Source organism: Protopterus annectens, chromosome 6.part0, assembly GCF_019279795.1.
Source record: "Protopterus annectens isolate FY-2018-M chromosome 6.part0, PAN1.0, whole genome shotgun sequence".
Taxonomy (NCBI): domain Eukaryota; kingdom Metazoa; phylum Chordata; order Ceratodontiformes; family Protopteridae; genus Protopterus; species Protopterus annectens.
Window position 1 is genome coordinate 871,822,610 of NC_056737.1, and position 26,555 is coordinate 871,849,164.

The following is a 26,555-nucleotide window of genomic DNA, read 5'->3' on the forward strand; positions in this document are numbered from 1 at the left end:
TCTCTTGGAAGCCTCCCAGACCAGTTTTCATCAATTTTGGAGGGACGCCCAATTCTTTGCAATGTCACCGTTGTCCCACATTTTCTCCACTTTTTGAAGACTGTCTTCACTGTGCTCCATGGTATATCCAATGCTGTGGACATTTTTTGTACCCTTCTCCTGACTGACACCTTTCAGCAATGAGTTCCCTTTGATTCTTTGTAAGCTCTCTTTGAACCATGGTTTTTGCTGCAGCAGGCAACTGAGTAAATGTCAGGAAAATCCTAGTAGGACAGATGAACTTTATTTGGGGTTGATCAGAGTCTCTTTAATTGATGGCAGGTGTACCCAAGAAGATAGAATGCTGTAATTAAATCAAAAGGTGTTTCAACAAAGTATTAGTTTAAGGGTATGCACACTTTTGCAACCAACTTATTGTACATTTTTTATTTTTTATATTTTTCCCCTAACAGATTTGTTTTTCAATTGAATTGTACAGGTTATAGGTCACATTAAAAGTGGGAACAGTTTTGAAATTATTTACTGTGGTCTCATTTTTTTTATATCACAAAAATCTGGCATTTTAACAGGGGTGTGTATACTTTTTATATCCACTGTACATATATACATATTTTACAGAAGAAATCAAAAGCCTTGTGAAGCTACAGCAGCATACACTATCAACTTAAGAAATAAAGCAAAAACATGCAGATCTGGTGATTTAAGAGATGAGCTGATAAAAGACAGGCTTGTGTGTGGTGTTAATTATGCTATGAGAAAAAAAATTGCTTTGAGACTGTGATTTAACGCTGAACAAAGCCTTTGAGATTTGCCAAACATATGAGCTTACAGAAAAGCATATGAATATGCTTATGAATGAGGAAAAATGCGCATGCAGTGTATGCCAGTGCGAATGTTGATAGTGTACAACATAAAGCGAAGATGAAACAGAAATATAAACCAAAGGCTGTGGCAGCTTCTAACCCTAACTGCAAACAGAAAGGGGCCGCAACAAACAACCTTATTGTTAACTGTTGTAATTGTGGAGGCAGTCATGAACCCAAACGAGAGAAGTATTTAGCTTTTGGTCAGCAGTGTCAAATGTAAAAAGTGGAATAATTTCAAAAGGCTTTGCAAGTCTAAAGTGGCACATATTTTTATTAAAAGAGAGCATCCAAAAAAGCAAGTAGAACTGATAGAGAGCTGTGAGCAAACTTTCTATGTTGATGGTGTCTCAGTGATTGATGAACCATTTAACAGTACATTTTAAGTTAGCAGCAAAGAGTGAAAATATTTTGCACTGTTCGGATTAATGGGAAACCTGTAGAGCTTAAAGTAGACACTGGATCCAAGTGCAATCTTATGTCAGCACAAATGTCTGCCAATGCTGGTGAGAAACTTGATGCAGCAAAGTGTGCAAAACTAGTTGCTTATGGTGGTGAAGATATTCTAACTGATGGTGCAGTAATTTTAACATGACATTCTGCTGGGAACAACTATGACTTGCAGTTTTACATAGTCAAAAGACAAATGTAGTCATTGTTAGGCCTTAAAGACAGTCCGAGAATGGGACTGATTTCATTTAGTAAAGAGGTCCATCATACAAGTCTGAATAACGATAGTTTTACACAATAATTTTAGTGAATATGCTGATATTTTCAAAGGTGAGTCTGGCAAACTTCCAGTTACATAGTCCATGAAGCCAAGCAAGGAAGGTTCTGGTAGCAATGCAGAGCAAAGTAAAAGCAGAACTTGACAAAATGGTGACTATCACTCCAGTAAAAAAAAAAAAAAAAAACGAATGAATGGGTATCCTCCACGGTTGTAGCGCATAAGAAAAGCTCAGACGATATTCAAATATGTATAGATCCGATTGACAAAGCGCTTAAATGTCGTCATCACCCTATGTGCAGAGTAGTAGTTGTAGCTGCTCTCTCATGTCCAATGCCACTGTTTCCTCAATCTTGGATGCAAAAAGTTAGTTTTAGCAAATTTCGCTAGATCACAAATCTTCATTGTTAACCACTCAGTGCACCATTTGATAGATACAGATTCTTGAGAATGCCTTTTGGGATAAATTCTTCCAGTGAAGTATTTCAATGTGCGATTAAACAAATTTTTTCTGGTTATCCCATGTGCTATCACAGCAGATGACATTACTGTAGGCGGCAATGGTGAAGACGAACATGATAGAAATCTGAGGGAAGCTCTAGACCGAGCTGTAAAGTTAAACTGAATCCTCAGAAGTGTAAATTCAAACTGAAAGAAGTTACTTATTTGGGTCATTGTTTACCAGTTCTTGCTTACAACCAAATCAGTCTAAGCAAGGAATTTTTGAGATGCCAGTTCCAGAAAATACTGCATCTTTACATTTTCTTGGTATGGTCAAATATTTAGAAAAATTCATCCCAGACCTGAGTGAGCTTTCAGCACTGCTATGGAAAACCTGTTCAAATAGGGACAGATCACCAACCTCTAGTGACAATTCTAAAAAAGCCAATACATACAGCTTCCAGCACGCCTGCAATGCACAATGTTAAAATTGCAAAAGTACAATTTCAATATACTCTATGGAAAAGAAAAACTTCTATAACTTGCTGATGCTTTGTCAAGAGCACCCACGCAAACAAAAGAACAGCATGACAACGAGAAAGCAGACTGAAGTCATGGAAGTCAAAATTTTTCATCACACCTTGGTGACCTCAAACCACACAGCCTAAGACCCAATTCTCCAGAAGCAATTTGTAATGGTACTAAATCGCATCAACAAAAAGAACCGCTTCAGCTAAACCAGATTCCTGAATTACCATGGTCAACGATTGCTACTGATATTTTTGAATGGAATGGTCAGCATTATTTAGAGTTAGCAGACTCTTATTCGAATTGGTTTGAAATTGACCTTCATGACTTAACATTCAGCATTGTCATTACAAAATTGAACTGATATTTTTCTGTCCATTGTAGTCCGCACAAAGTCATATCTGACAATAGTGAATAGTTTACAAGTCAGCAGTTCATGGAATTTGCTGAATCTTGGGACTTTACCCATTTTTCTAGTAGTCCTGAGTATTCACATTTCAATAGATTAGCTGAGTGTGCAGTTGAAAGTTGGAGAAACCCAAGAGAGATGGTACCAATGTTTTTCTTAACCTACTTAATCTCAGGAACATTCTTTGAAATAACTTGCTTGGTTCACCTGCTCATAGATTAATGTCACGACAGACTAAAACAACTTTACTGATCAGTGAACAATTGTTGGTTCCAAACACAAAGAACAGAATGGTCAAGGATCAACCTTCAAGAAAATGTCAGTCACAAACTTACTACGGTAAGTCCACATATTCCTCAGAACAACAGAAAAGATAACGACCATCCTTGTTGGGCACCTGCCTTCTTTAAACAGCCTTGTGATGATGTTTCCTGGAGACATCAGTCACATGAAAAACCCTACAATAGTTTTTCATTTTTAAAAATGTGGTTAAGTATCAAAGATATGAGTAGCCAAAGGGAAATGCTAGGAAGGGGTACCTACCACTTGAGTTATGCCTGAAAGTAACAACAGTGCGAGGTAGAGGACGATTTAACCTATAAACAAAAATTACTCTCCCTTTACTGCAGAGTTTCCAGATAATGTCCTCAATGTGGAATGTAAAATTACACCTGGTCTGGAGATAGCCAACTGCTCATAGAATCTGGCCAGAAAAAACAACCACCAACAGATCAAGTCCTATCCACTTATGAATAAACTACAAGCAGTGACCCTGGTGAGCATTCTCTCCTTATGGCTAGCCTACATGAGGAATTCATGATTTACCTCTATGGCAGAAGTACTGTAACTGAATGCATTGTTTCCCTTTGCTTTAACAACTGTATTGCAGCAAGATTTCTAATAGACCATTTCTTGTGATAACGACCTGTTCTTGGAACAAAGAGGCATTCTGTACATGAAAAAGGGACCGTCTGGCAATTACTTAATAAAAACCCTGAAGTATGACTAACTGGAAAGTCAACTCAATCACATCCATGGAAAAAGTGTTAAATTTATTAAAAAAAAAAAAAAAAAACTTCTGTTATTTGCATTACAGGAGCAAAGTTGTGCATCACAACAGAATTAGCTTAAATTACTTGTTTCCAAAAATTACTACACAAGTAAATCTACCTGCCAATACACTTCACAACGTTACTTACCTAATACCATCTGGCATCTGTATGTCCTTGTGCCCTTCAACTTTGTGGGCCAGTTTAAATTCACTATCAAAGCTTAAAGTTGTAAACAGACGCTCAAGGAAGGTGTTCAGCAAACGCTGGTCAAACTCATTATCAATACGACCACCATAAATAGATTGTGCCATCAGTGTCTTCAGAGCTGACCATGGAATTTTATCAGGAGAAATATTCTGTCGACCCTGCAACAGAAAAAGAGCTTTTTAAATGCCTTGACAATAAAATCGCATTATCATATGACTGCACAAACTGAGAAATGTGAGAAGCACATTATTCAATTATAACATACAAGAATATAGATTAAATTAATGGTATTAGCATCATAGGCAGGTACTAGGCTATCGGCCCAAGGGCCTAAGTAAGCCTAGCCAACAAGGTTCCCTGGCATATACCACCCAAGAAAGTTATTTTCCTGTGCCACTGTCGAGCAGAGCCACAGAAGTGATCCCCGGGGTGTATTTCCTATTTTCCATCCACTCATCAAGATATTTCTTGAAGAGTGCTAATAAGGAACTTTGCTTGACATAGATGGGTAGCTTGTTACAGAGTATGGGAAGTCTCTGGGGCAGGAATCTATCCCTCCAGCATGTCCTGCTTATTGTGGTGACAAGGTTTAGGTCCCTCGAGTGTGTAGCTCGGAAGGATTGGGATTTTTTTAGGTGTAGCATGTCCAACAGTTCTGGGTTTGACATACCTTTATATGTTAGGCAGAGATCACCTTGGAGTAGACGATATACTACAGAGTACAGCTGGAGTTTTTTGAGACAGTCAGTGTAGGGCATCTGTGGCCAGTAATCCTCTTTGTGAGGTACTTCTGTGGCCTTTCCAGTTGCTGCAGATATCTTGTGAGGTACATTCCAAGAGGGGCGTTGTACTCTATAATGGGCCTAATGAGTGTCGAGTACAGGGGAACAATGACCTCTTTTTTTCCTGGATGATGACCCTTTTGTGATGGTGTGCCACGTAGGACTTCCTGGCTACTGTGGCAATGTAATTATCGAAGGAGGTACTACTGTCCACCTGGGTCCCAAGGTCTCTTATCACACATTCGGTGTTAAGTAGACTGATGCCTATGTGGTAGTTCATGGATACACAGTTTTTACCAAAGGGGATGACAATGCACTTTTTAGCATTGAGCTTGAGGCCATGGCTCTGACACCAGGCATCTGTCTCAGTGAGGCCCTTCTGTAGGATGTGCACATCATTTGGGGACTCTACTATGGCTCCTAGTTTGCAGTCATCTGCGAACTTCGTTAGCCAGAGGCCTTCTGTGTTAGCCTGTACCTTCAGGGAAGTAGATACCAAAAAGGAGAGGTCCCAGGACTGAACCCTGTGGTACTCCACTTGTCACTGGATTGAAGTCAGATTTGGAGTCTGCAACTTTTACAACGTGGGTTCTGTCAGTGAGCCAGTTGGCAACCCATCTTGTGACATACGGATTTACACCTATTTAGTGAGTTTCGCTATAATTCCAGAATGAGGGATGGTTTTGAAAGCCTTGGCGAGGTCAAGATAGGCTGTGTGAACCATCTTACCCTCGTCTATTGCTTTGGTGACTGCCTCAAAGAAGTCGATCAGGTTCAGGAGGCATGATCTGCCTTTCACAAACCCAAACTGGGTGGGGTCCAGAGTTTGGAGGTTACCAATGTCTTTGTTTACGAGTTCCATGATGATACATTCTATGGCCTTGCAGACCAGGCTCATCAGGCTAATAGGGCGATAGTTCCCAGGATCAGTGGTGGCTCCCCTTTTGTGGAGTGGGATAACTGTTGCTGTGCGCCATTCAGTGGGCAGAAAGCCTAATGTGACGCTATGACTGAACATGGTGCTTAGGTGGGGAGCCAGTTCATTCTGAAGTGTGTGTAAAACGCAGCCTGGGATGTTGTCTGGTCCCATGGATGCTGTGTTTTTGGCTTTAGAGAGTGCAGCTTTTACCTGCAAAGTTGTGATTACAGGGACTCTGCATTCTTCCTGTATAGATATGGGCCCTTTAGGGAGTGAGGGGGGTAAAGTTAGCAATGAACCTACCTGCCAGGATGTTGGCAATATCAGTTGGTTCTGTAATTTTCGTGCCGTTGTGCTGCAACTCAGAGCAGATCTGGGTGTTGCCATTGAGATTCTTGACATAGCTATAGAATGCTTTGTGGTTGCCCTTAGAATCAGTGGAGATTTTGTTTTCGTAGCTAGCTTTGGAGGATATTATACGGGATCTCAGCTTTTTACTGAGGCTGACCAGGGAGCTCCTCCACTCATGGGATTTTACTCTCTTTTGCAACAGTTTCTTCCTTCTGTTGTAGTGTTTGTTTATGGCAGGGGACCACCAGATTGGCTTTCTTTTTTGGAAGATAGCATGATCCATGCACTCGGGTAAGTGCTTATAGAGTGCATATGTGTAGGATTCAGCAGTCGTAACTGGATTGTCCATCTGCATGGGTGTCTTGAAGCTTGCCACGTCTGTCTTAAGAAGCATGAAGATGGCTTTGGAGAAATTTTTTCCCATGGTTTCCTTAAAGGGGGGTGGGGGCGGGATGTGGATATCTAGGGTGATTAGCTTATGGTCTGATCGGACCAATGAGGAGTTGACTTCAGGTGTGGAACACCGATCACTCATGTTGGTAATGACTAGGTCTAGGATACACAGTTGCCCCTGGTGAGGGTGTGGATAAGTTGATCCAGGGCATTGGAATTTATGAATTCCAGAAAGTGTTGGGTGAAGGAGTTGGTACATGAGTAGTTTTCCCAGTTAATGGTGGGGCAATTGAAATCGCCCATTATTAGGGTGTTTGGTTGAACCCTAATATTTTCCAGTATATCAGGAAAAGATGAGTGGGAATCCTGGGGCATGGTGGGGGATCTGTAGCAAGCTAAAGTTTGGATTGCAGTTTTGCCCAGAGTTAGTTGCACTTGGATAACCTCGGATGCATTATGCTGAGGAACTAGCCTGGAGGTGTGGATATCCTTAATGAATATGGACACACCTCCACCTTTGGTGTTCTGGTCCAGGTTACATGGCCGAAAAGTGTGGTACGAGTTATAGCCTGGTAGTACAAGGGTGCTTTCTGGAGCATTGAACCAGGTTTCAATCACTGAACATATATCTATGTTCTCCATTTTAAGGAGTGCCTCGAGTGAGTGCATTTTGAGATTTAGACTTGAGTAACATTGCCCTCAGTTTTTGCTTGCCTGTTCCTGTTACGGTGGTGAATTTGTCATTTGAACCTTGCCTAAAAAAGCCACTATAGGGGTGGCAAGAGCCTTAGCCAGTTTCCGGAATCCCAGGAGTGACAGGTGCAGGCCATCTCTGGCAAAGCATCGTAGTCTGTCGACCATGTCGTCCCAGGTAGACAGATGCTGGATCCCCTTAGAATGACACCAGAAGCTTAGTCAATTGTTGAAGTCAATCATTTTGTCCTTGTAATGCGGTATCATTCTGGGCAATGGTAGAATGCTACTCAGGGCTAGGGTCATACCGGGCTGCTCTACAAGATCGCAGAGCTCTTCCATGTCTCTTTTTATGTAGTCCAGGGAGGTACGTCTCAGGTCGTTCACACCAACATGGACAATGACAGAGTCATATTTGTACTTGTTGAGGAGTGACTTGAGTGTGTAGGTTATGTGGCGGATCCTGGCACCCGACAGTGGGACATCAGTGTGTCTGACTATAGAGTCACCTATGACTAGTGTGTTGGGTACGTTGTTTTGCCTTATGGGCTGTGGTTGAGTGGCAGATTGAGTCTGTGGGCTGTGTGTCATTTGGGTTGTGTTGGGGGGGGTGGAGGTTGCTTGCGTTTCTGCTTTGGAGATCTCTGTTGCTTGAGCAAATTATTATTGAGAGCCTCCACGAATGTTTTTGTGTTTCTATGTGTGGATTTTGGTGGTGTAGATTTAGTGGGACTATGTGATGTGGTGCAAGTGTTTACCTTCTCCACTTGTCTGTCAAGTTCAGTCTTGGTTGGAGAGAGCTTTACCTCCAGTTTGGCTAGATAAGTGCATCTCTCACAAGTTGTAGTGTTGGGTGGTAAGGGTACAGGGTTGTTGTGTACATGAGGTAATTGCTACATTGCCCCAAGATGCCCAGATCCATCAGACAGACAGGAGAGAACACAGAGTTGACCCTTGGACATGCCTGAATAAAAATCTATTTTCCTCTAGATAAGTGAAGAAAGTGAGTACAAGAGCTGTTTTTCTCTAAGCAATTGAGGAAAGTAAGTTCAAAAACTGTTTTCCTCTAGGTAATGAGGAAGGTTGAGTGCTGTAGTAATTTGTAGCTTATTTAGTGCTTACAACAAGTTCTGAGCACGAATAAGCTAATTCAAGTGCTAAAACTAAGAATCTGTATCTGGACTAGACTAGTTACAGGAAAGAAACAAGTGCAAATGTGGGCTTTTAAATCAGGAAGTTGAGAGAGAAATGGAAAAACTGCCCAAACGGCCAATAAACTACAATTTTTGAGCCAGAAACCACTCCTTATGTGGTAGACAGGTGACCTAGTGCTTACCATTCTCACTGATAAGCTAGAAGGCTTCCCTCCAACACAGAAAGGCTTGGGGGGCTCAGAAGCTTACATACAGTCCTGGAAAAGCAAATCTGTATCTGGACTACACTAGCTACAGGAAAGGTAGGACACATGTTTTGAGTTTTTTTTACAGAAAAGCAGCTAAAATAGCACTAAAAACAATTCAAGTGCAGTGCAAGCTAGCACACTTCAGTGTGTAACAGTATTAAAGCAAATACTGTACTGTTAAGTGGATAAAGTACACAGTTATTGCAAATGCTTTTCAGCCACAACTCGGATCAGTCAACTAGCAAATTTTAGAAGGTGGCAGAAAATAAGAAAACCCATTCAAACAACAGGAGTTCTGATAATGATGGATAAGCACAGTAAATCAGAAACTACCTGTAACTGATAGCTCTAATCCACAGCAGTACAGAGCTCTGAGACTACAATTTTATCACAGAGTCAGCTAGACAGCCACAGTGCAGGATGAGCTAACTTTTGTGTGTGTGTGTGTGTGTGTGTGTGTGTGTGTGTGTGTGTGTGTGTGTGTGTGTGTGTGTGTGTGGGTGGGGGCAGGGGCATCATCTCACAGTGGCTGAGTGATGCTGCACCTCTAGAGACCTACCAAACAGGTCAGTGCAAACAAATACATCATCATATGGTGCTGTAAGGTCTCTCCTTATAGTAAGACTTTTGGTTGGCATCGGAGTAGTAACAAACCTTACTGCTGCAAAACCCCTCACTTTCACCAGCACCGCCTGCTTCTGTATGCAACACTGGAGAAACGAATACTGTGTGATACATTTAACAGGCCAACTTCAAGGAAATGGCACTACAAGCAAATCATTGCATTAGACTTATTTTTGTTTGATATCTTAAAGAATGATTTTCCAAACCTTCAAAATTTCTTGCAAAGAACAATGCTGGGTGCATTTGGCTTTACGCAATCTTTTGTTTATGGAGTCCTGTCCGGATTTTCCAAGTTGTTTGCATTTTTCTGCAGGGAACACTGGCTTTGTGCCAGAGAAAGTATTAATTCGAGGAAGGACAGCAATTACAGGCCAGGTAACATATACAGAACCAGCCAAAGACAAGGGACTGGCCTGATTACTGTGCTTCTTTGATGAACTGTGTCCTGCTAGAGTACAGGACTGTCACCCAAATTGTTACAAGGACAATAAACTAAGTGATGCACTACAATAAAAGTACCTTAATAGAGAAGCTTGTTTAATGTCATCATCCTCAAACATGCACTTGACCACTGAAGAAAAATATGCATTAATATACAGGGTTAGACACAAACTAGTATTAGACAGTGATACTAAGTTTTTACATAATAAAATAAATTAAATTAAAGCAACTCTGCTGCACTTGTACTGGGGAGGAAATACAAAATTAATAGTGGAGAACAGATGTCATTAACTTCTCTGCTGTAATACACAAGGGAAGGGGGAACAAAGGTATAAATGACGCTACATGAAAAGGTCTTGCTTTTGTGTGCAGTCCAAACACATTTAAGTGACATTAAGGTGAAGACGTACTCTTGAAAAGGTAGAGCTGCAACATCAATCAACACTATACCGTTAAAATTATGTTCTTGCACAGCAGTCACCTCAATAAACAAAGGCATCATTCTTACCTTTGAGGTATCATCCAGCCAGGTATCTACTGTGTCACATGCAGACCGCAGATCAGACTCGCCAAATTCATACTTCTTGGACCAACCCAGAGGAGCATACCTTAGACGCTCTTGAATAATAGCGTGGAACCATGCAAGCAGGAAGTAAAGACGAGCACGTTCATTTGGAGACTTTAAAGAGAAAATATTTTGAACCGTTACAAATACCAGCAGACGAGTCTGATCAGCAAGATTAAATGGACAGCAACTGACATTACACAAACTCAGATCTGCAACAGCTGCATGAAAGGAACAAAAGTTAATTCCCTCAACAAACATACTCACTGCAAAAAAAAAAAAAAAAAAAAACAGAACCCCCCCACAAAAAAAAAAAAAAAAACATGATCACTCCTAGAGAAGGAGAACCCATCCTTTAGACCCCAAAACAGGTCTTTAAAAAACTACACATTTCATTTTGTGCACTGTTAAAACACCTGTATTAAAATATCACTTAATGCATACATAACTCATATACTAACAGAACAAAAACTAACATTTTTCTATTTACACACATTATATACATTTTTTTTCTTTATAATGGTCTTTAAGTCCAACATTACATAAATCACTTAATTCTTGCCTTCCTTTAAATTTCACTCATCTTCCTGAACATTACTCTGGAATTTCTGGTAACAGTACATGCACTTATTGCTATGTAATTTGCTCCTTTCCTTTTCTAAAGACCACTCTTCTAGTTCTCTTTTACAATATTCAGTACTTCAAATACAGTTGGTTTAGATTTTGATTTCCATTTTCTAGTAACTGCTTTTTTCCCAGCCAACAGAATTAGACTTGAGACCGGACTATCATTAGACAATTCTGATCCTGTGTGCCATCTCAAAAGAAACATTTCCTTAGTTATAGCCATTTGCTCCCAAAACAGTTCTGAGAGTACTCTGTATGCAATTCTTTAAATCTGCAAACTCATTGCACTGCCAAAAAAACACCTACCCAGTTACCACTTTCTTCCACATCACACCACCTGAGGAAAAATCCTTTGCAGTCTGCTTGGGGTATAAACACCTATAAAAAAAACATCAAGGCAAACATCCCAAACAATCTGGATTTTATTGCATACTTGGGAGCAATACATATGCCCTCCACCACTGTTCCCTTGTAAATTGTTTTTCCAGACTCTTCCCAACCTTTTCTAACTTCCTCAGATTGATTCTTTTACTAGAGCTGATCGTTCACTTAAGAATCCCCTATCTTTTTCTCTTTGCCCATAATCTTACCAGTCCCTGCTAGGAAAGGCGGCCTGCAGTCCAAACTTCTACTTTTCCCTCACTTATTTGCTGTCAATACTATGGTTCTTTTGCTAATTTTCTCCAGTAAATTCCAGCTCCATCTTGCCTATTTTCCCTACATGCAATCATCCTTAACAGCAAAATCTCCTCTCTCTATTCCCATGTTGGCTTAGTTCTTACAATACTTTCTGATGGTTTATGGATACAATATGGTATATGGCTGTTATTCTCCTTAATGACCTCCACCTTATCTCTTGAACTCCTACCATGTTTCCTGAGATGACACAGGATTGTTTTACTTCGTTAATACAGAATGATTTCACATATCAGGTTATGGAAAGACCAAGTCACAAGAACTCTTGGGCAGTCCTTTCTGATAAGGGCCAACACTAAGCAAAAAAATAGAGGACTGTTTTTAGTTATACTCTTACAAAAATGTTTGTATTTTCTGCTTTTATTGATAATCAGTATGTAACTGCCTGTTATTAATATAAAATACTGGCCACTATCTGTGTCAAATAGAAACTACATTGTTAAAAATATGGACAGCAATGCAGAGATGAAAAGGTACACTTTGCCAAACTGCAGCAAGACTTGGGTCTTTTCTTTTTCTAACGTCTCAGCTGGTATTGATGTAATAGATTTCCATCCCATATTCAGAAATACTGGTGAATTTTTCCTGATGATGCCAGTACTATTTTTTCTAACAGCCTCTTGTAGTTCATGGGAATCAGAGAGGGACTTGCATGTTTGGAATGAGAGTAGAGAGTCCTCAGTAGAGGGTGAAATATAGGCTCATCCACTGAGGACTTCAGACTCAACCACCACCAGCTTTATAATTATTTTTGGAATGACCAGCACCTGGTCTGGAGATGGTACATGTGAAGGTGTCTGCTTCAGTTTGTACTTAAGCTTCAACACCAGCAGAGGCTCTGAGAAAAGTATCATAAGCCTTCCCATGAAACTAAGCCAAATGTTTCTGGAGGAAAGGAGCAGGTGCTTGAGATAAAACACAAGCAATTCGTTATGTGAATAAGGGCCTCTCTAAAGTAGGGACTGGACTGTTTGAAGGTGAGGGCTAGAGTTACTGCCCATCTCACAGTTAATAGCCTTGAAATCCTCAGATACAACATGAGGCATAATGTGACCCCAGCATGCCCTTCATCCAGTGAGGCAAGAAACATGCATCAATACAAATGTGCCTTACCTGTGAAGGACAATCATCAACAAGTACTTAATCGTGTACCAGCCTAGGTACCCTTTGCTGTGGATATGCTTGCACAAGGCTCAGTGACTTCATACCACACTAATACTACAATCTTGCAACTCAAGACTGAAGCTGCCAGCAAGCAGTTTCTTGACATCTTGGGGATTTGGATGCAAGCCCCCTGGTGCAGAGGGCTGACTCCCCACTCCATTTAATGAAATGGGTGATGGATGGCAACCACCAAGATGCATCCATTGGTCTTATCATCCCCCTGAGAGTGAGTAGAGATGTGGGATTGAACACTTGCTAGGGATGAGCTCAGCACCTACAACAAAGCAGGGGGTTAAGCTGAATATCAAGACTTTCCGTAGGACAGTCAAAGTTTTGCTTGAATTGCTGCCCTTATAGTAATGGTCTGAATTGGGTTTGTGGCTACATGCAGAACACTATCATTAAGTATAAGTACAGATCTATCAGCAGCAACTAGCTTTTTGGGCACATAGGCCAAATGTGTAAAAAATCCATGCCTATGAATACAGCAGTTATAGCTTTAAAAAGGGATTATCAGTTCACTATGTCTCTCATACAACTACCCACATAATCAGCAGCGGGAGTAAAGTTTCTGATGAGTGAGTACTTTAAATCTCTGCCTCTATTTTGCCATTACTGACAATATATCTACTGAAATTGTATACAAAATTCTGATGGACACTGTCTGCTGGCATTTAACTACACAGGACTTCACCGATGGCAAGCAGACTAACTTGTATAATGGGGATGGTAGGCTCAACATTCAAAGTCTGCCAAACTCAGACTGCTGGAAAAAACAAATATGGCCAAAAATCCCACATCAAGGACTGCCTTCAACATCACACCCATGTAAACTAAAAATGAAACATACATCTTATTACAAATTAGTAAATGTAAAAATGTCAGTCAGCTCTGAAAAGAATAAGCCTGCTTGCATTCCTCCTGCGGTGGTGATACAGTAAGAACAGCCTGTAGGTAAGGTAGTCTAAACTCTGACAGAGACAGGAGCCAATGACAAAGGCTTGGATAGAGGGCCAGTGGGATAACCGTGGTCATGTCTAATGGCATTGGGCAGGGACACTCCTCATAAATGCACCTTCACCTCTTAAATTATGTCCCCATGCTTTGGGGGGATGGCAGTAATAAATTAAATCCAAGCTGGTGTGGGCAGCAGTGGCAGCTCTCTGGTACACTCTATCCTCATGAAAATTTGCAGTGCTGTTCTACAAATGGGGAGGCCATCAACCCATAGTCTGGTAGGGTGTGCCAACTATCATACAGAGAGACTGGATGTGAAGGGAAGCTGCACTGCCATAACCTAACAATTAACACTGCAAAAAAGTTGGTGCCATGCAATGTTAATCTCTGAACAAAAAAAACTGAACCTGAAACATTTTATAATATATAATGGTTTCTCTTACATCTACTAATCAACTTCATATACTGTGTACTGCTACTTCTGGAATATGCAGTTTTACAATGTGTGACATTTTAACAACTCCACTCTGTGCTGGTGTGCTATATGTAAGCAGGAACAGTGGTTAAGTAGCAGCTTGTGAAGTCCAAAGAAGCAGCAAAAAACAAACAGATACAACTAAATAAATGTTTTAGTTGTATTGGTTTGTCTTTTGGTGCTATATGTAAAATCAGTCTTAGGTGGTTCAGTGTATTACCCCAGACAAAAAAATAAAATGTAAAATAAAAGTGCTAAACATGGAATTCTATAACTGCATATTAAACCCAAAAGTCAGCAGCAATCAATCATCAAAAAACATACTTCATTACAACTATGACATTTAAATATGCCAATATTTGCTTACTTTACATATTCTGGAAACTGGAATGCTGCTGAATGTTCTTAGCATGTTGGCCTTTACACCAGGTGGAGGTTCAAAGACAAAGATTCGTCCAGCTCTCAACAAATTTACTGGAACCTTAAGAAAGAAGAGCACTGCATTTTAAACAAATTACAAGATTAAGTCATATTTCTTTTCTGTAACATTCTAGGCTGAGTTAACTGTTCCTTCATCTCCAGACCAAATGTTTATACTAATTTCAAAGACATGCGTCTGATGCATTTCTCCATGGGCCTTCGCTGAAAATGGGCTCTGTCCCAGTTGTTCTTTCCCGGTAAACAAAGGTTAAATACATACATACATACTATACTTTATTAATGCATATAACAGCCTGCACAAAACCAGCATTCCAAAAAAAGACAAATTACAAAACTCATACCTTTGGGTTAATCTCCATTGTAAGAAAGAGGCGGAAGGAAGAATGAGGCTGCATTGAATGTAGCTTTTTCTCTAACTGCATCAGCCACCCAGGAGCTAAGTGAACATTCTTCAACATAACCCACCTACGAATAAACAAATCTTTATTTTTTCCAACATCTGCTGCAAAACAAAAACATACACTTTCCTTTGCAACTATCCTTAAAGTAATAATAGTTCAAGTGTTGCTAAGTCGTCCAAAAAAAAACTTCCCATGCAGCACTCTGCAGTTCCACAGTCCTTCTAGACTACATTTAGATATAGGTTGTCACTGTAAGATAAAAAGTGCACAATGCCAGAACAAGTGAACTGTAAAAGATCATCAAATAACTCTCAACCTGCAGTGACAGCAAAGTACAGTTTTGTACCTACCATAAATGTAGATGTTCGAGTGTTCACACTGCTGCAATCATTACACTTGGGTTATCCTGCCGTCAGGCGGTTCCCCAGCCGGACTGAGTTCCAAAGTCTTGGTCCGGCGTCGGTTGCTGTCGCTTTCTCCCTGACGTCAGTGCGTCAGGGGTATACAAGATGCAGCCGATGCCATTTTCTTCAGTTTTTCTTGCCCCAGATGTCAGGTGCCCCCAAATAGGTAGGCAATTCAAATTGCTAATAAAACATAAGTAAGAAAAGCAAACCACCACATTCACTTACCAGCAAATACTCCCCATGGGTAGTAAAGGGTAAATGACCTAGGTACGAACCAGCAGTGAAAAGGGGAAGGAGGGAGGGTAACCTGGACAGCAGCAGTGTGAACACTCGAACATCTACATTTATGGTAGGTACAAAACTGTACTATGTTCGTTGTTACACTACTGCAATCATTACACTTGGGTAGAATCCCAAAGCTGAGGTAGGGTGGCTGGTACTATAATACATTAGGGGTGGCTATAAGGCCTTGCAGCACTGCAGAGGCGAAGCCAGCTCTGGATTTGGAGTATAGAGGCAGGTGGTAATGCTTGGTGAAGGTATGCACAGAGCTCTATGTTGCTGCTTCCAAAATATCCTTGGTAGGTACTCCTCTGAGGTAGGCCATAGAAGTGGCTGTTGCCCTGGTGGAGTGAGATCTAATGCTGGTAGGCACAGGTTTTCCATGGTGCGTATAGCAGAAGCGCATGCAACGTCCTATCCATTTGGAAATAGTCTGTTTTGAAATGGCTTTTCCCTGTGCTCCTGCAGCATAAGCAACTAATAATTGTTCAGATTTTCTGAAAGCTTTGGTTTTGTCCAAGTAGAAGCGTAACTGCCTGTGAATGTCCAAATAATGCAGTAGTCTCGCCCCTGTATTCTGTGGTTTTGGATAAAAGGTTGGCAAGTGAATGGTTTGGTTCAAAGACAGACTTGAAACCACCTTAGGCATAAAAGTAGGTTTAGTTCTTACAGACACCCTGTCCTGGTGGAAAATAAGGAATGGTTCCACGGCCATTAGTGCCTGTAATTCTGAAACTCTTCGTTCTGATGTTAGTGCCAGGAGCAGAGCAGTTTTCCAAGAGATATATTTTAATTCTGCTGTGCTAGCTGGCTCAAAAGGAGGAAAGGTCCATTTTTCCAAAACAAAGTTGAGGTCCCAGGTTGGAGTTGGTGCTCTACGGGGTAGTCTTATGTTTTTTGCCCCTCTGAGGTACTGCTTTAGCAAGAGATGAGAGAAAATTGGTGGATCCGTGTTGTAGTGGGCAGATTATGGCAGAGGCGTGTATCTTTGTGGATGAAAATGAAAGGCCTTTGTCTAGCATCTCAGTCAAATATTGTAGTATCTGAGGTATGTTTGGCACAAGAGGATCAAAGTTGTGAGCCTGGTTCCAGGCACAGAATCTCTTCCATTTATCCGAATAGGCTTTCCTGGTACTGGGCCTTCTGGCCTCCAGGATGACATCCATAACTGCTTTGGAGAGAGGTGGTGCTTGTTTGGCTAAGGTATCTTCCATGCAGCTAGGTTCAAGGTCTTTAGCTGGCTGTGTAGTATCTGATTGTTGCTCTGAGACAGCAGATGTGGTATTTGAGGCAAAATCCAGGGTGGTCCTTGTGCTAAGTTTTTTAAGATTGGGTACCAGTGCTGGCATGGCCAGTCTGGTGCAATCAGGATCATATTTGGCTTCTCTTGCCTGGTTTTTATGAGTACTTTTGGAAGAAGAGGCAAAGGTGGGAAGGCATATACTTGTAGGTTTTTCAAGCTGAATGAGAGGGCATCCACTTTCCATGCTTGTGGATGGTAACTCCTTGTGCAAAATTTCTGTAGCTGGCAATTCCTTGGGAATGCAAACAGATCTATGTCCGGGCTCCACCATTTTTGTGTTATCATTGCGAATATTTGTGGATTCAATTCCCGTTCGTGGGGATCCATGATATTTCTGCTTAAGTTGTCTGCCAGTGTGTTTTTCTCTCCTGGCAGGAATTGTGCTTGTAGATGAACTTGATAGTTTATGGCTGTGTTCCACAAAGTCACGGCTTGTCTGCAGAGGGGGTAGGAATGGGTGCCCCCTTGCTTGTTTATGTACCACATAACTGTGGTGTCGTTTGTCTTTAGTAGTAGTTGTCCTGGATGCAGCAGGTCCTTGAAAGCTATAAGGGCATTTTGTACTGCTAGCATCTCTTTTTGGTTGATGTGAAGATGCCTTTGTTCTATGGGCCACTTGCCCCGAATACATTTTCCTGCCATGTGCGCTCCCCAGACGTAATCCGATGCATCTGTTTGTCAGTGTTTGCCTGGCCGTGGGTTGAGTAAAAGGCTGACCATTGTTGAGGTGACAAGCCTGAGCCCACCATCGAAATTCCTTCTGAAGGCAAGGTATTGGTGGTATAACTGTTTCCAAACTTTGACAGTGTTGAGACCATACACTCTTTAGGTTCCATTGTAGTTTCCTCCTATGCAGTCTGGCATATGGAATTAGTAGTACGCAAGATGCCATGTAGCCCAAGGCCTACAGAATTTTTCTTGCATGGAGTTGGGTCTTTGTTGCCATCAATTGAAAGTATTGAGTCAGTTGTCCTTGCTTGTCTGGCGTGAGGTAAGCCATCTGGGCCATTATTCTCAAGCTGGCACCCAGGAATATTATCTCTTGTGAGGGCACTAGTTTTGATTTCTTTTCGTTTACTGTGTACCCCACGCAACTTAACTTTTTTACAAACGCCAGATGTATTAGGAGAATGTCTTTGCTCTCTGCTTGAATCAGGCAGTCGTCCAGGTACAGGTAAATTTGAATTCCTCTGTCTGCAAAATGCAATCACTGGTGCCAGGCACTTTGTAAAGACCCTGGGCGCAGTAGATAAGCAAAGGGCAGTGCAGAGAATTGATAATGCATTGGACCAGCTATGAATCTGAGGTATCTTCTGCAGTTTTGTCTGATAGGGACATGCAGGTATGCCTCCCTTGAGGTCCAAGGTCACGAGCCAAGCTTGCTTGCCCAGCATGGGAAGAAGCTGCTGTAATGTCAACATTTTGAATTTCGGAACATCCAGGTAAGTGTTTAGAGAAGAAAGATCCAGAATGGGCCTCCAGGCTTTGTCTTTTCTGGGCACCAGAAAGAGTCTTGAGTAAAATCCTTGTCCTTGTTCCTGTGGAGGTACCTTCTGAATAGCTCCCATGTGCATGAAAGCTGTAATTTGTTTTTGAGCCTCTGCCAACTGATTTGGTGGCAGATTTGGCATTCCTTTTAACCTTGGTAGTGTGTGAAAGTGGAACCTGTAGCCTTGAGAAACGATACTGAGAACCCATTTGTCTTTGGTGATCATATGCCAATTGTGATAGAAAAGAGCCAGTTTTCCTCCCAAGGGGGCTGCCAAGAGAGAGATGTTTGGCAGCTGTAGTGGGAAGTCATTGGGACTGTTTTTTGTAAGGTTGGTGCCTGTCTTCCCCTTCTTTTTGGCCTGATGTACCCCATTGTCGAGGCCTGTAAGGACCTTGTGGCTGTCCTCTACCTCTTGGACGTCTGTATCTGCCCCTTTGAGGTCTGTCCGAAACTGGAAAGGACCAATTCTTTGTTGGCCAGTTTCTGCTAAATCGAGGAGGCTGCACCTGTAAAAAATCCTTCACTGTTTGCATAGATTTTGCATTATCCTCCATTTTCTTTAATACCTCTTCTGCCTTAACTCCAAATAAAACATCATGCTGCAAAGGTGTATCCAGTAGTTTAGCTTTACCATAATCTGGTAACGAATGCTCTTTTAACCATGCATGTCTTCTAATGACAGAGCCTGTAACTGCTGCTCTACAGGAGGCCTCTAAAGAATCAAAACCACATTGCAAAGTATGTTTTCCCACTTGTTCAGCAGCATGCAATAAATCCTGCATTTTCTTTAAATTTGGAGGATCTGTATCTGAAAGCATTTTTTGTTTAAACTGAGACATCAAAAATTGCTGATATTTTAACATGTGAAATTGGCAATTTAAAGCTCTCATTGCTAAAGTTGCAGACGTATATACTTTCTTTCCCCATCTGTCTAATGCTCTGGAGTCTCTGTCAGAGGGAACTGGATTCTTTGCTGAGGAGGCCTTAACCCCTTTGGGTCCCTGTGAAATAGTTTCTGAGTCTGCCACTGGGCTTTTATACAGAAATTTGTGAGAGTCAGGGACTCTGTAATACCGGTCTGGTTTAACTGGAGCTGGAGGTAAGGAATCAGGATTTAAGCTGGATTCAGTATACACATCATCCACAATATCTAACACTGGCGGAATAGCAAGGGGTCTGTGTTGAGGCAATAGTAGGAATTCACTGAGCCTTTTCCTGGATTCTGAGAAATCCTGGCCTTCCCAATGGAAATGCTCCCTCATGGTGTGCAGGGTTTCCCCAAAAGAATAATCCTCAGGTGGAGAGGCTGATGGAATTGATTCCACTGCATCAGAATTCTCATAAGGGGGTAAAGAATAACCTAGGTCTGAGGATGAATCTGAGGAAATGGACACCTGGTCAGATGAGTCATAGTCTGCATCCTGTCTAGGCCTTTTATCACGGGGTGGGGGGTGGGGGGGGGACCCCCTGATCAGAGTGATTAGGTCTTCGGCCATTTTGAGCATTTGTTTCTTAGGCATGGAGGCCTGTCCTGGAGACTGTATTTGTTTCTTGGTTTTTAAAGGTGGCTTAGACTTAGAAGAGGCTTTAATGCTTAGCTGAGCAGGTCTGAAGACACCCTCTGAAGCTGCGGGTTGCTCATGTACTCCGGATCCCTCAGCAGGGTCAGTTTTGGTTGTCTGTAAAACTGCGTGTCCGAGGGTCCAGCCATCTCCACTAGGGAGTCGGCCGCCTGTGGTTCTGCAGAAGCGGTTGTCAGGGGCTGCGAAGGCGCCTCGCTGAAAACCGGAGAACCGGCGACTGGCCTAGAAGAGGCTCCATCGTCAGTTTTGGGCCTCGGATGCCTTTGTCTTTGCGCTTTTTATGAATTCCGGTCGTCGGAAGCTCCGACGGCATGGTATAATTAAATTTTCTGCCAAAGTAATGTCGGGCAAAATCAAACCGACGTTTAATAGTGCATTTGTGAAACCTAGTACAAAACCGACAACCAGTGACGTTGTGGTCTGGGCCTAGGCATGGGATACAATAAGAATGGAAATTCTTATGAGGTATTTGCTTCCCACAAGAAATACAGTTATTAACTTTTACTGACATCAGTATGAAGCAAGAAAAAGTTTCCCCAACGGGGTACTTAGCTTTGTAGAAGACTTCGGTTCTGGATTCGGAATGAAAATCTCAGGAGTCGGCTGACCGGCACTTGCGAACTGCTTTTGCTTCGGGCACCGCGCGGTAAGAAAGACTGAAGAAAATGGCGTCGGCTGCATCTTATATACCCGTCGCACTGACGTCAGGGAGGAAGCGACAGCAACCGATGCCGGACCAAGACTTTGGAACTCAGGCCGGCTGGGGAACCGCCTGACGGCAGGATAACCCAAGTGTAATGACTGCAGCAGTGTAACACGATTAACATCAATTGTGTATGAGCTATGCAATACCAGAGTACGTAAAGCAGAAAAAAAGGCTTACCAGCAACATACTGATATTCATTAACTCTGTTATGGCAGGTTGGCCCTCAGAATAATTTATGATTCAACAAATTAAATTACTCCCCGTGAAGTCATCAATCAATGCAACCTCTACCACTTTGCTAAAATTTGCTATTTAAATGAAAGCCTTCAATATTAAGGAAGTTCCTGTTATGTAAGAGGTCCACTATGCAAGGGTACTTATGAGCCATGCTGAAGAAAGCAGGCAAAGTGTTGCACTCTAATAAGGTGAATCTGAAACAGTCTTGCTAATATACTAAGTACCTGTATAACTCCTAAATTTCTAGGATAAGTACAGTTGATTACACGAGCAAGCTGTCTGCACTTTAATCAAACTCTTGTTTAGGAATGTAGTAGTCATGACACTTTCAGTCTCCTATTATGAGCACATGATGGGAATACTGCTGGATTCAAGATAGCAAAGTACAGTTTTGTACCTACCATAAATGTAGATGTTCGAAGATCCACATTGCTGCAGTCCTTACCATTGGGTAGTCCGCTGTCCTCGGTCGGCCCGAATATCAAAGTATAAGGCTGACGTCGGTCAAGGCGCATTTGACTGACATCAGGACGTCAGGGTACAAATGCGCATGACCGACGTCATATCCTCAGTCTTTTCTTGCCCCAGATGTCAGAAGACCCTAAAAATAAAGGTCAAAACCAAAAGACAGCAAACAACCAACCCACCACCCTTGCACTAACTATATGTACAATATATACAAAATACAAAATATGTACAACCCAACCCACACAACCACCTCTAACTACAGAGGGAAGGAGGGAGTAAATTGGACTGCAGCAATGTGGATCTTCGAACATCTACATTTATGGTAGGTACAAAACTGTACTATGTTCTTCATCTCACATTGCTGCAGTCCTTACACTTGGGTAGAATCCCAAAGCAGAGGTAAGGGAGGATGGCTAACTACAAGGAAGCAGGAGCTGCCAAGATGCCCTGCAAAACAGCAGTGGCAAAACCAGCCCTGGATTTAGAGTAAAGTGGCAGGTGATAATGCCTAGAGAAAGTATGCACTGAACTCCAAGTAGCTGCCTCCAAAATATCCTTGGTTGCCACTCCCCTCAAAAGCTGTTGAAGTGGCAGTAGCCCTAGTGGAATGAGGCCTAATCCCAGCTGGAATCTCCTTGCCATGATGGGAATAACAGAAAGCAATGCAAAACCCAATCCACTTAGAAATAGTTTGTTTTGACACAGGCTTGCCCTGAGAACTCAAAGCAAAAGAAACAAACAACTGCTGAGACTGCCTGAACCCTTTAGTTCTGTCCAAATAATATCGCAATTGCCTGTGTACATCTAAAGTGTGCAAAATCTTTTCCCCTTTATTTTGGGGATTTGCATAAAAAGTAGGCAAATGAATAGTTTGGTTTAAAGCCACACTAGAAACCACCTTAGGCATAAAGGAAGGATTAGTACGTAATGATACCCTATCCTTATGGAAAACAAGAAAGGCTCAACCGCCATAAGGGCCTGCAATTCAGAAACCCTTCTTGCAGAGGTAATTGCCAACAAAAAAGCAGTCTTCCATGACAAATATTTCAACTCAGAAGTAGCTGCAGGCTCAAAAGGTTGTAGAGTGAGTTTCTCCAACACAAAATTGAGATCCCAAGCAGGAGTAGGAGCTCTTCGTGGGGGTCTTATATTCTTTGCCCCTCTAAGAAATTGCTTGAACAAAGGATGAGAAAACAATGGTGGGTCACAATCATAGTGAGCCGAAATTGCTGCAGCATGAACCTTAATAGAAGAGAAAGACAAACCTTTGTCCAGTAACTCAGTAAGATATTGAAGAGCCACACTCAAATTAGGCTCAGAAACATCAAAATCTTTTGCTGCACTCCAACATAAAAATCTCTTCCATTTATCTGCGTACACTTTCCTTGTACTAGGCCTTCTAGCTTCCAAAATCACATTCAAAACTTGTTGTGGAAGTTGAGACCCTCTATGGTTCAAAACAGAATATGCCAGGCTGTTAGGTGAAGAGAGTGAAGTTTGACATTGAGCAAATGGCTGTCCTCCTGTGACAACAGGTGTGGAATTGAAGGCAAAGGCCATGGAGGCTTCCGTACCAGACTTCTCAGTAATGGGTACCAGTGCTGTCGAGGCCAATCTGGAGCTATTAGAATCATCCTTGGCTTGTCCTGTCTGACCTTTAGAAGTACCTTTGGGAGGAGAGGCAGAGGTGGAAAGGCATACACATGAAGATTGTTCCAATTGAAAGAAAGAGCATCCACTTTCCAAGCTGTGGGATGAAACCTTTTTGTGCAAAACTTTGGCAGCTGATGGTTTAGTGGAGAAGCGAACAGATCTATGTCTGGAGTTCCCCATGACACTGTCAATTTCTGAAACACATGAGGATCCAATTTCCACTCGTGGGGATCCATAATTCGTCTGCTCAACACATCTGCTAAGGAATTCTGTGTTCCTGGCAGAAACCTTGCCTGAAGATTGAGTTGTAAACTGAGAGCAGTCTCCCACAAAATCATTGCTTGCCTGCATAGAGGATAAGAATGCGTTCCCCCTTGCTTGTTGATGTACCACATGACAGTTGTGTTGTCTGTTAGAATCAACACCTGCCCTGGAAGAAGTAAATCCTTGAAAGCTATTAATGCAAACTGGACTGCTAACATCTCCTTTAGATTGATATGTAGATGTTGTAGTCTGGCAGGCCACTTGTCTTGTATCCACTTTCCATTTAGATGAGCTCCCCAAGCTTTGTCTGAGGCATCTGTCGTTAAAATCTGACTCGCCTCTGGCCGGGTCACAGAGAGTCCCTTGTTTAGGTGACATTCCTGAGCCAACCACAAAAATTCCTTTTGAATGCAAGGTATTATTTGAATGACAGTGTCTAGATCCTGGCAGTGCTGTGTCCATACATTTTTGAGATACCATTGTAGCTTCCTCATATGCAGTTTGGCATTGGGAAGCACCAGAATACAAGATGCCATGAACCCTAAGGCTTGAAGGACTGTCCTTGCAGTCAGCCCGGACTGATGAGATAGCTGATGGAAGTAAAGGGATAGACTCTTTTGTTTGTCCGGGGTTAAAAAGGCCATCTGGGATGCTGTACTCAGTCTCACACCCAGAAAGCACATGTCTTGAGAGGGTACTAGACTGGACTTTATTTCGTTCACAGAATACCCTAGGCATCTTAGCACTGCTATCACATATTTCAAATGACGAAGAAGCTCTTCCCTTCCTTGAGCCAGAATCAGGCAGTCGTCCAAATAAGGATAGATCTGTATTCCTTTCAGCCTGAAGAAAGCTATCACTGGAGCCAGAACTTTTGTGAACACTCTGGGCAGTAGATAAGCCAAAGGGCAATGCAGAGAACTGATAGTGAAAAGTCCCAGCTCGAAAACGCAGATACTTCCTGCAACTTAGTCTGATAGGAACATGAAGGTAAGCCTCCTTGAGATCCAAAGTTACCATCCAATGATCCTTGCCCAGCAGAGGCAAAAGCTGTTGTAACGTCAACATTTTGAACTTGGGAATGTCCAGATAAGTGTTGAGGATAGATAGATCCAAAATTGGTCTCCACGTGTTCCCCTTCTTTGGTACTAGGAACAGGCGAGAATAAAATCCTAGGCCCACTTCTGGCATAGGGACCAGCTGTATGGCCCCTAGTTGAAGTAACAGAGAAATTTGCTTGTGAGCCTCTATTCTTTGTTGAGGAGGAACGTCTGGCATGCCTCTGAAAGGAGGCAAGGTATGGAAATAAAACCTGTAACCTTGATGTATGATATCCAATACCCATTTGTCTTGGGTAATTAAACTCCAATTTTCTTTGAAAAGTGCCAACCTTCCTCCCAAGGGTGCTGCCAGACGAGAAGGCTCTGGCAGCTGAAAAGGTAGGTCATTGGGTCTGTTTACGAAAGGACTGACCCCTGCCCTCACCTGAAGACTGTGCAGGAGAACTCCCTGTTCTAGGCCTGAAAGAGCCCTGAGCTCTGCCCCTACCACGTCTAGATCTACCCCTAGACTGGGAATCATAAGAAGGATACGTCCACCCTTTAGCAGGCCAATTTCTGCTAAACTTTGGAGGCTGAACCTGCAAAAAATCTTTAACAGTCTGCATAGACTTAGCCTTGTCTTCCATTTTCTTTAAAACTGCCTCAACAGGAGGACCAAACAACACGTCAGATTGTAAAGGAGCATCTAAAATCCTTGTTTTAACATGTTCAGACAAAGTTTGATCCCTTAGCCAGGCGTGCCTGCGAAGAACTGACCCAGTGGCAGCCACCCTAGACGAGGCCTGTACAGCATCAAAACCACATTGCAAAGAATGCTTGCCCACCTGTTCAGAAACATGCACTAAATCTTGCAAATCTTTACAATCAATACCTACTGCCAGAGCATCAACCTTAGACTTTAATTGTGAAAGGAGATAGTTCTGGTATTTCAACATGTGAAACTGGCAATTCAAAGCCCTCATAGCAAGAGTGGAAGAAGTATAAACTTTCTTTCCCCATCTATCCAAGGCCCTAGCCTCTTTGTCTGCAGGAACCGGATTCTTAACAACAGAAGCCTTAACACCTTTAGGCCCCTGGCTAACAGTTTCTGGGTCTGCCCTAGGACTCTTAAAAAGATACTTATGAGCTTCAGGCACCCTGTAATACCTATCCGGCTTAACAGGAGCAGGAGGCAAAGAATCAGGATTAAGAGAAGCCTCAGTAAAAACATCTTCCACTACATCCAAAACAGGAGGTATAGCCAAAGGCCTATGCTGGGGTAAAAACAAAAATTCCCTAAGCCTTTACCTGGAATCAGAGAAGTCCTGACCTTCCCACTTAAAATGCTCCCTCATGGAATGAAGAGTTTCTGAAAAAGAAAAATCCTCAGGAGGAGAAGCAGAAGGAGTAGAATCATCCACGTCAGAATCAGAATAAGGAGAATACTCCTGCAAGTCTTCAGCCGAAGACTCTGACACATCTGAAGCCTGCTCAAAAACCCCCAGCTCAGGCTCCACCCTAGGCCTCTTATCAGGAGGGGGCATAGAACCCCTTATCAAAGTAATCAAATCTTCTGCCATTTTAAGCATATGCTTCTTGGGCACAGTACCTGAAGAGCTAGGGGTAACACCAACTGAAGCTAAACCTGGCCTGCCCCTGGGAGAAGCCTTAGAAACAGAAGGAGAGGGCCTAGCCACCCTAGGAAGGGAGGGGAGTATAGTAACCTGAGAAGCCCCCTCAGCTTGACTTGCCTCCTGAGAGGCCACATCTTGCAATACTAAAGTCTCACCCTGGGAACACAAAGAAACCTCCGGTGGAGCCACCGGCTCCACCGACACCTCTAAAGAACCGGCGTCCGGTACAGACGTTTCTTCCAGCCTAGGCTTAACTGCTTTGTCCTTGCGCTTCTTCGAAGAAGCGGGCGTCGGAGCATCCGACGGCATTTTGTAATTGCACCGCTTC

General features: G+C 42.3%; 1 protein-coding gene across 1 annotated transcript in view; it reads right to left on the reverse strand.

The window, feature by feature from the left end:
* Positions 1–26,555, reverse strand: part of DYNC1H1 (dynein cytoplasmic 1 heavy chain 1) — a 3,754,902-nt gene that overhangs the window by 308,069 nt on the left and 3,420,278 nt on the right. The window contains exons 80-83 of the mRNA XM_044073590.1: positions 15,099–15,222; positions 14,684–14,797; positions 10,341–10,511; positions 4,168–4,385 (exon numbers count right to left, since the gene is read on the reverse strand). Coding sequence (XP_043929525.1) covers positions 4,168–4,385; positions 10,341–10,511; positions 14,684–14,797; positions 15,099–15,222 — 627 coding nt within the window. The remainder of the gene's footprint in view (positions 1–4,167; positions 4,386–10,340; positions 10,512–14,683; positions 14,798–15,098; positions 15,223–26,555) is intronic.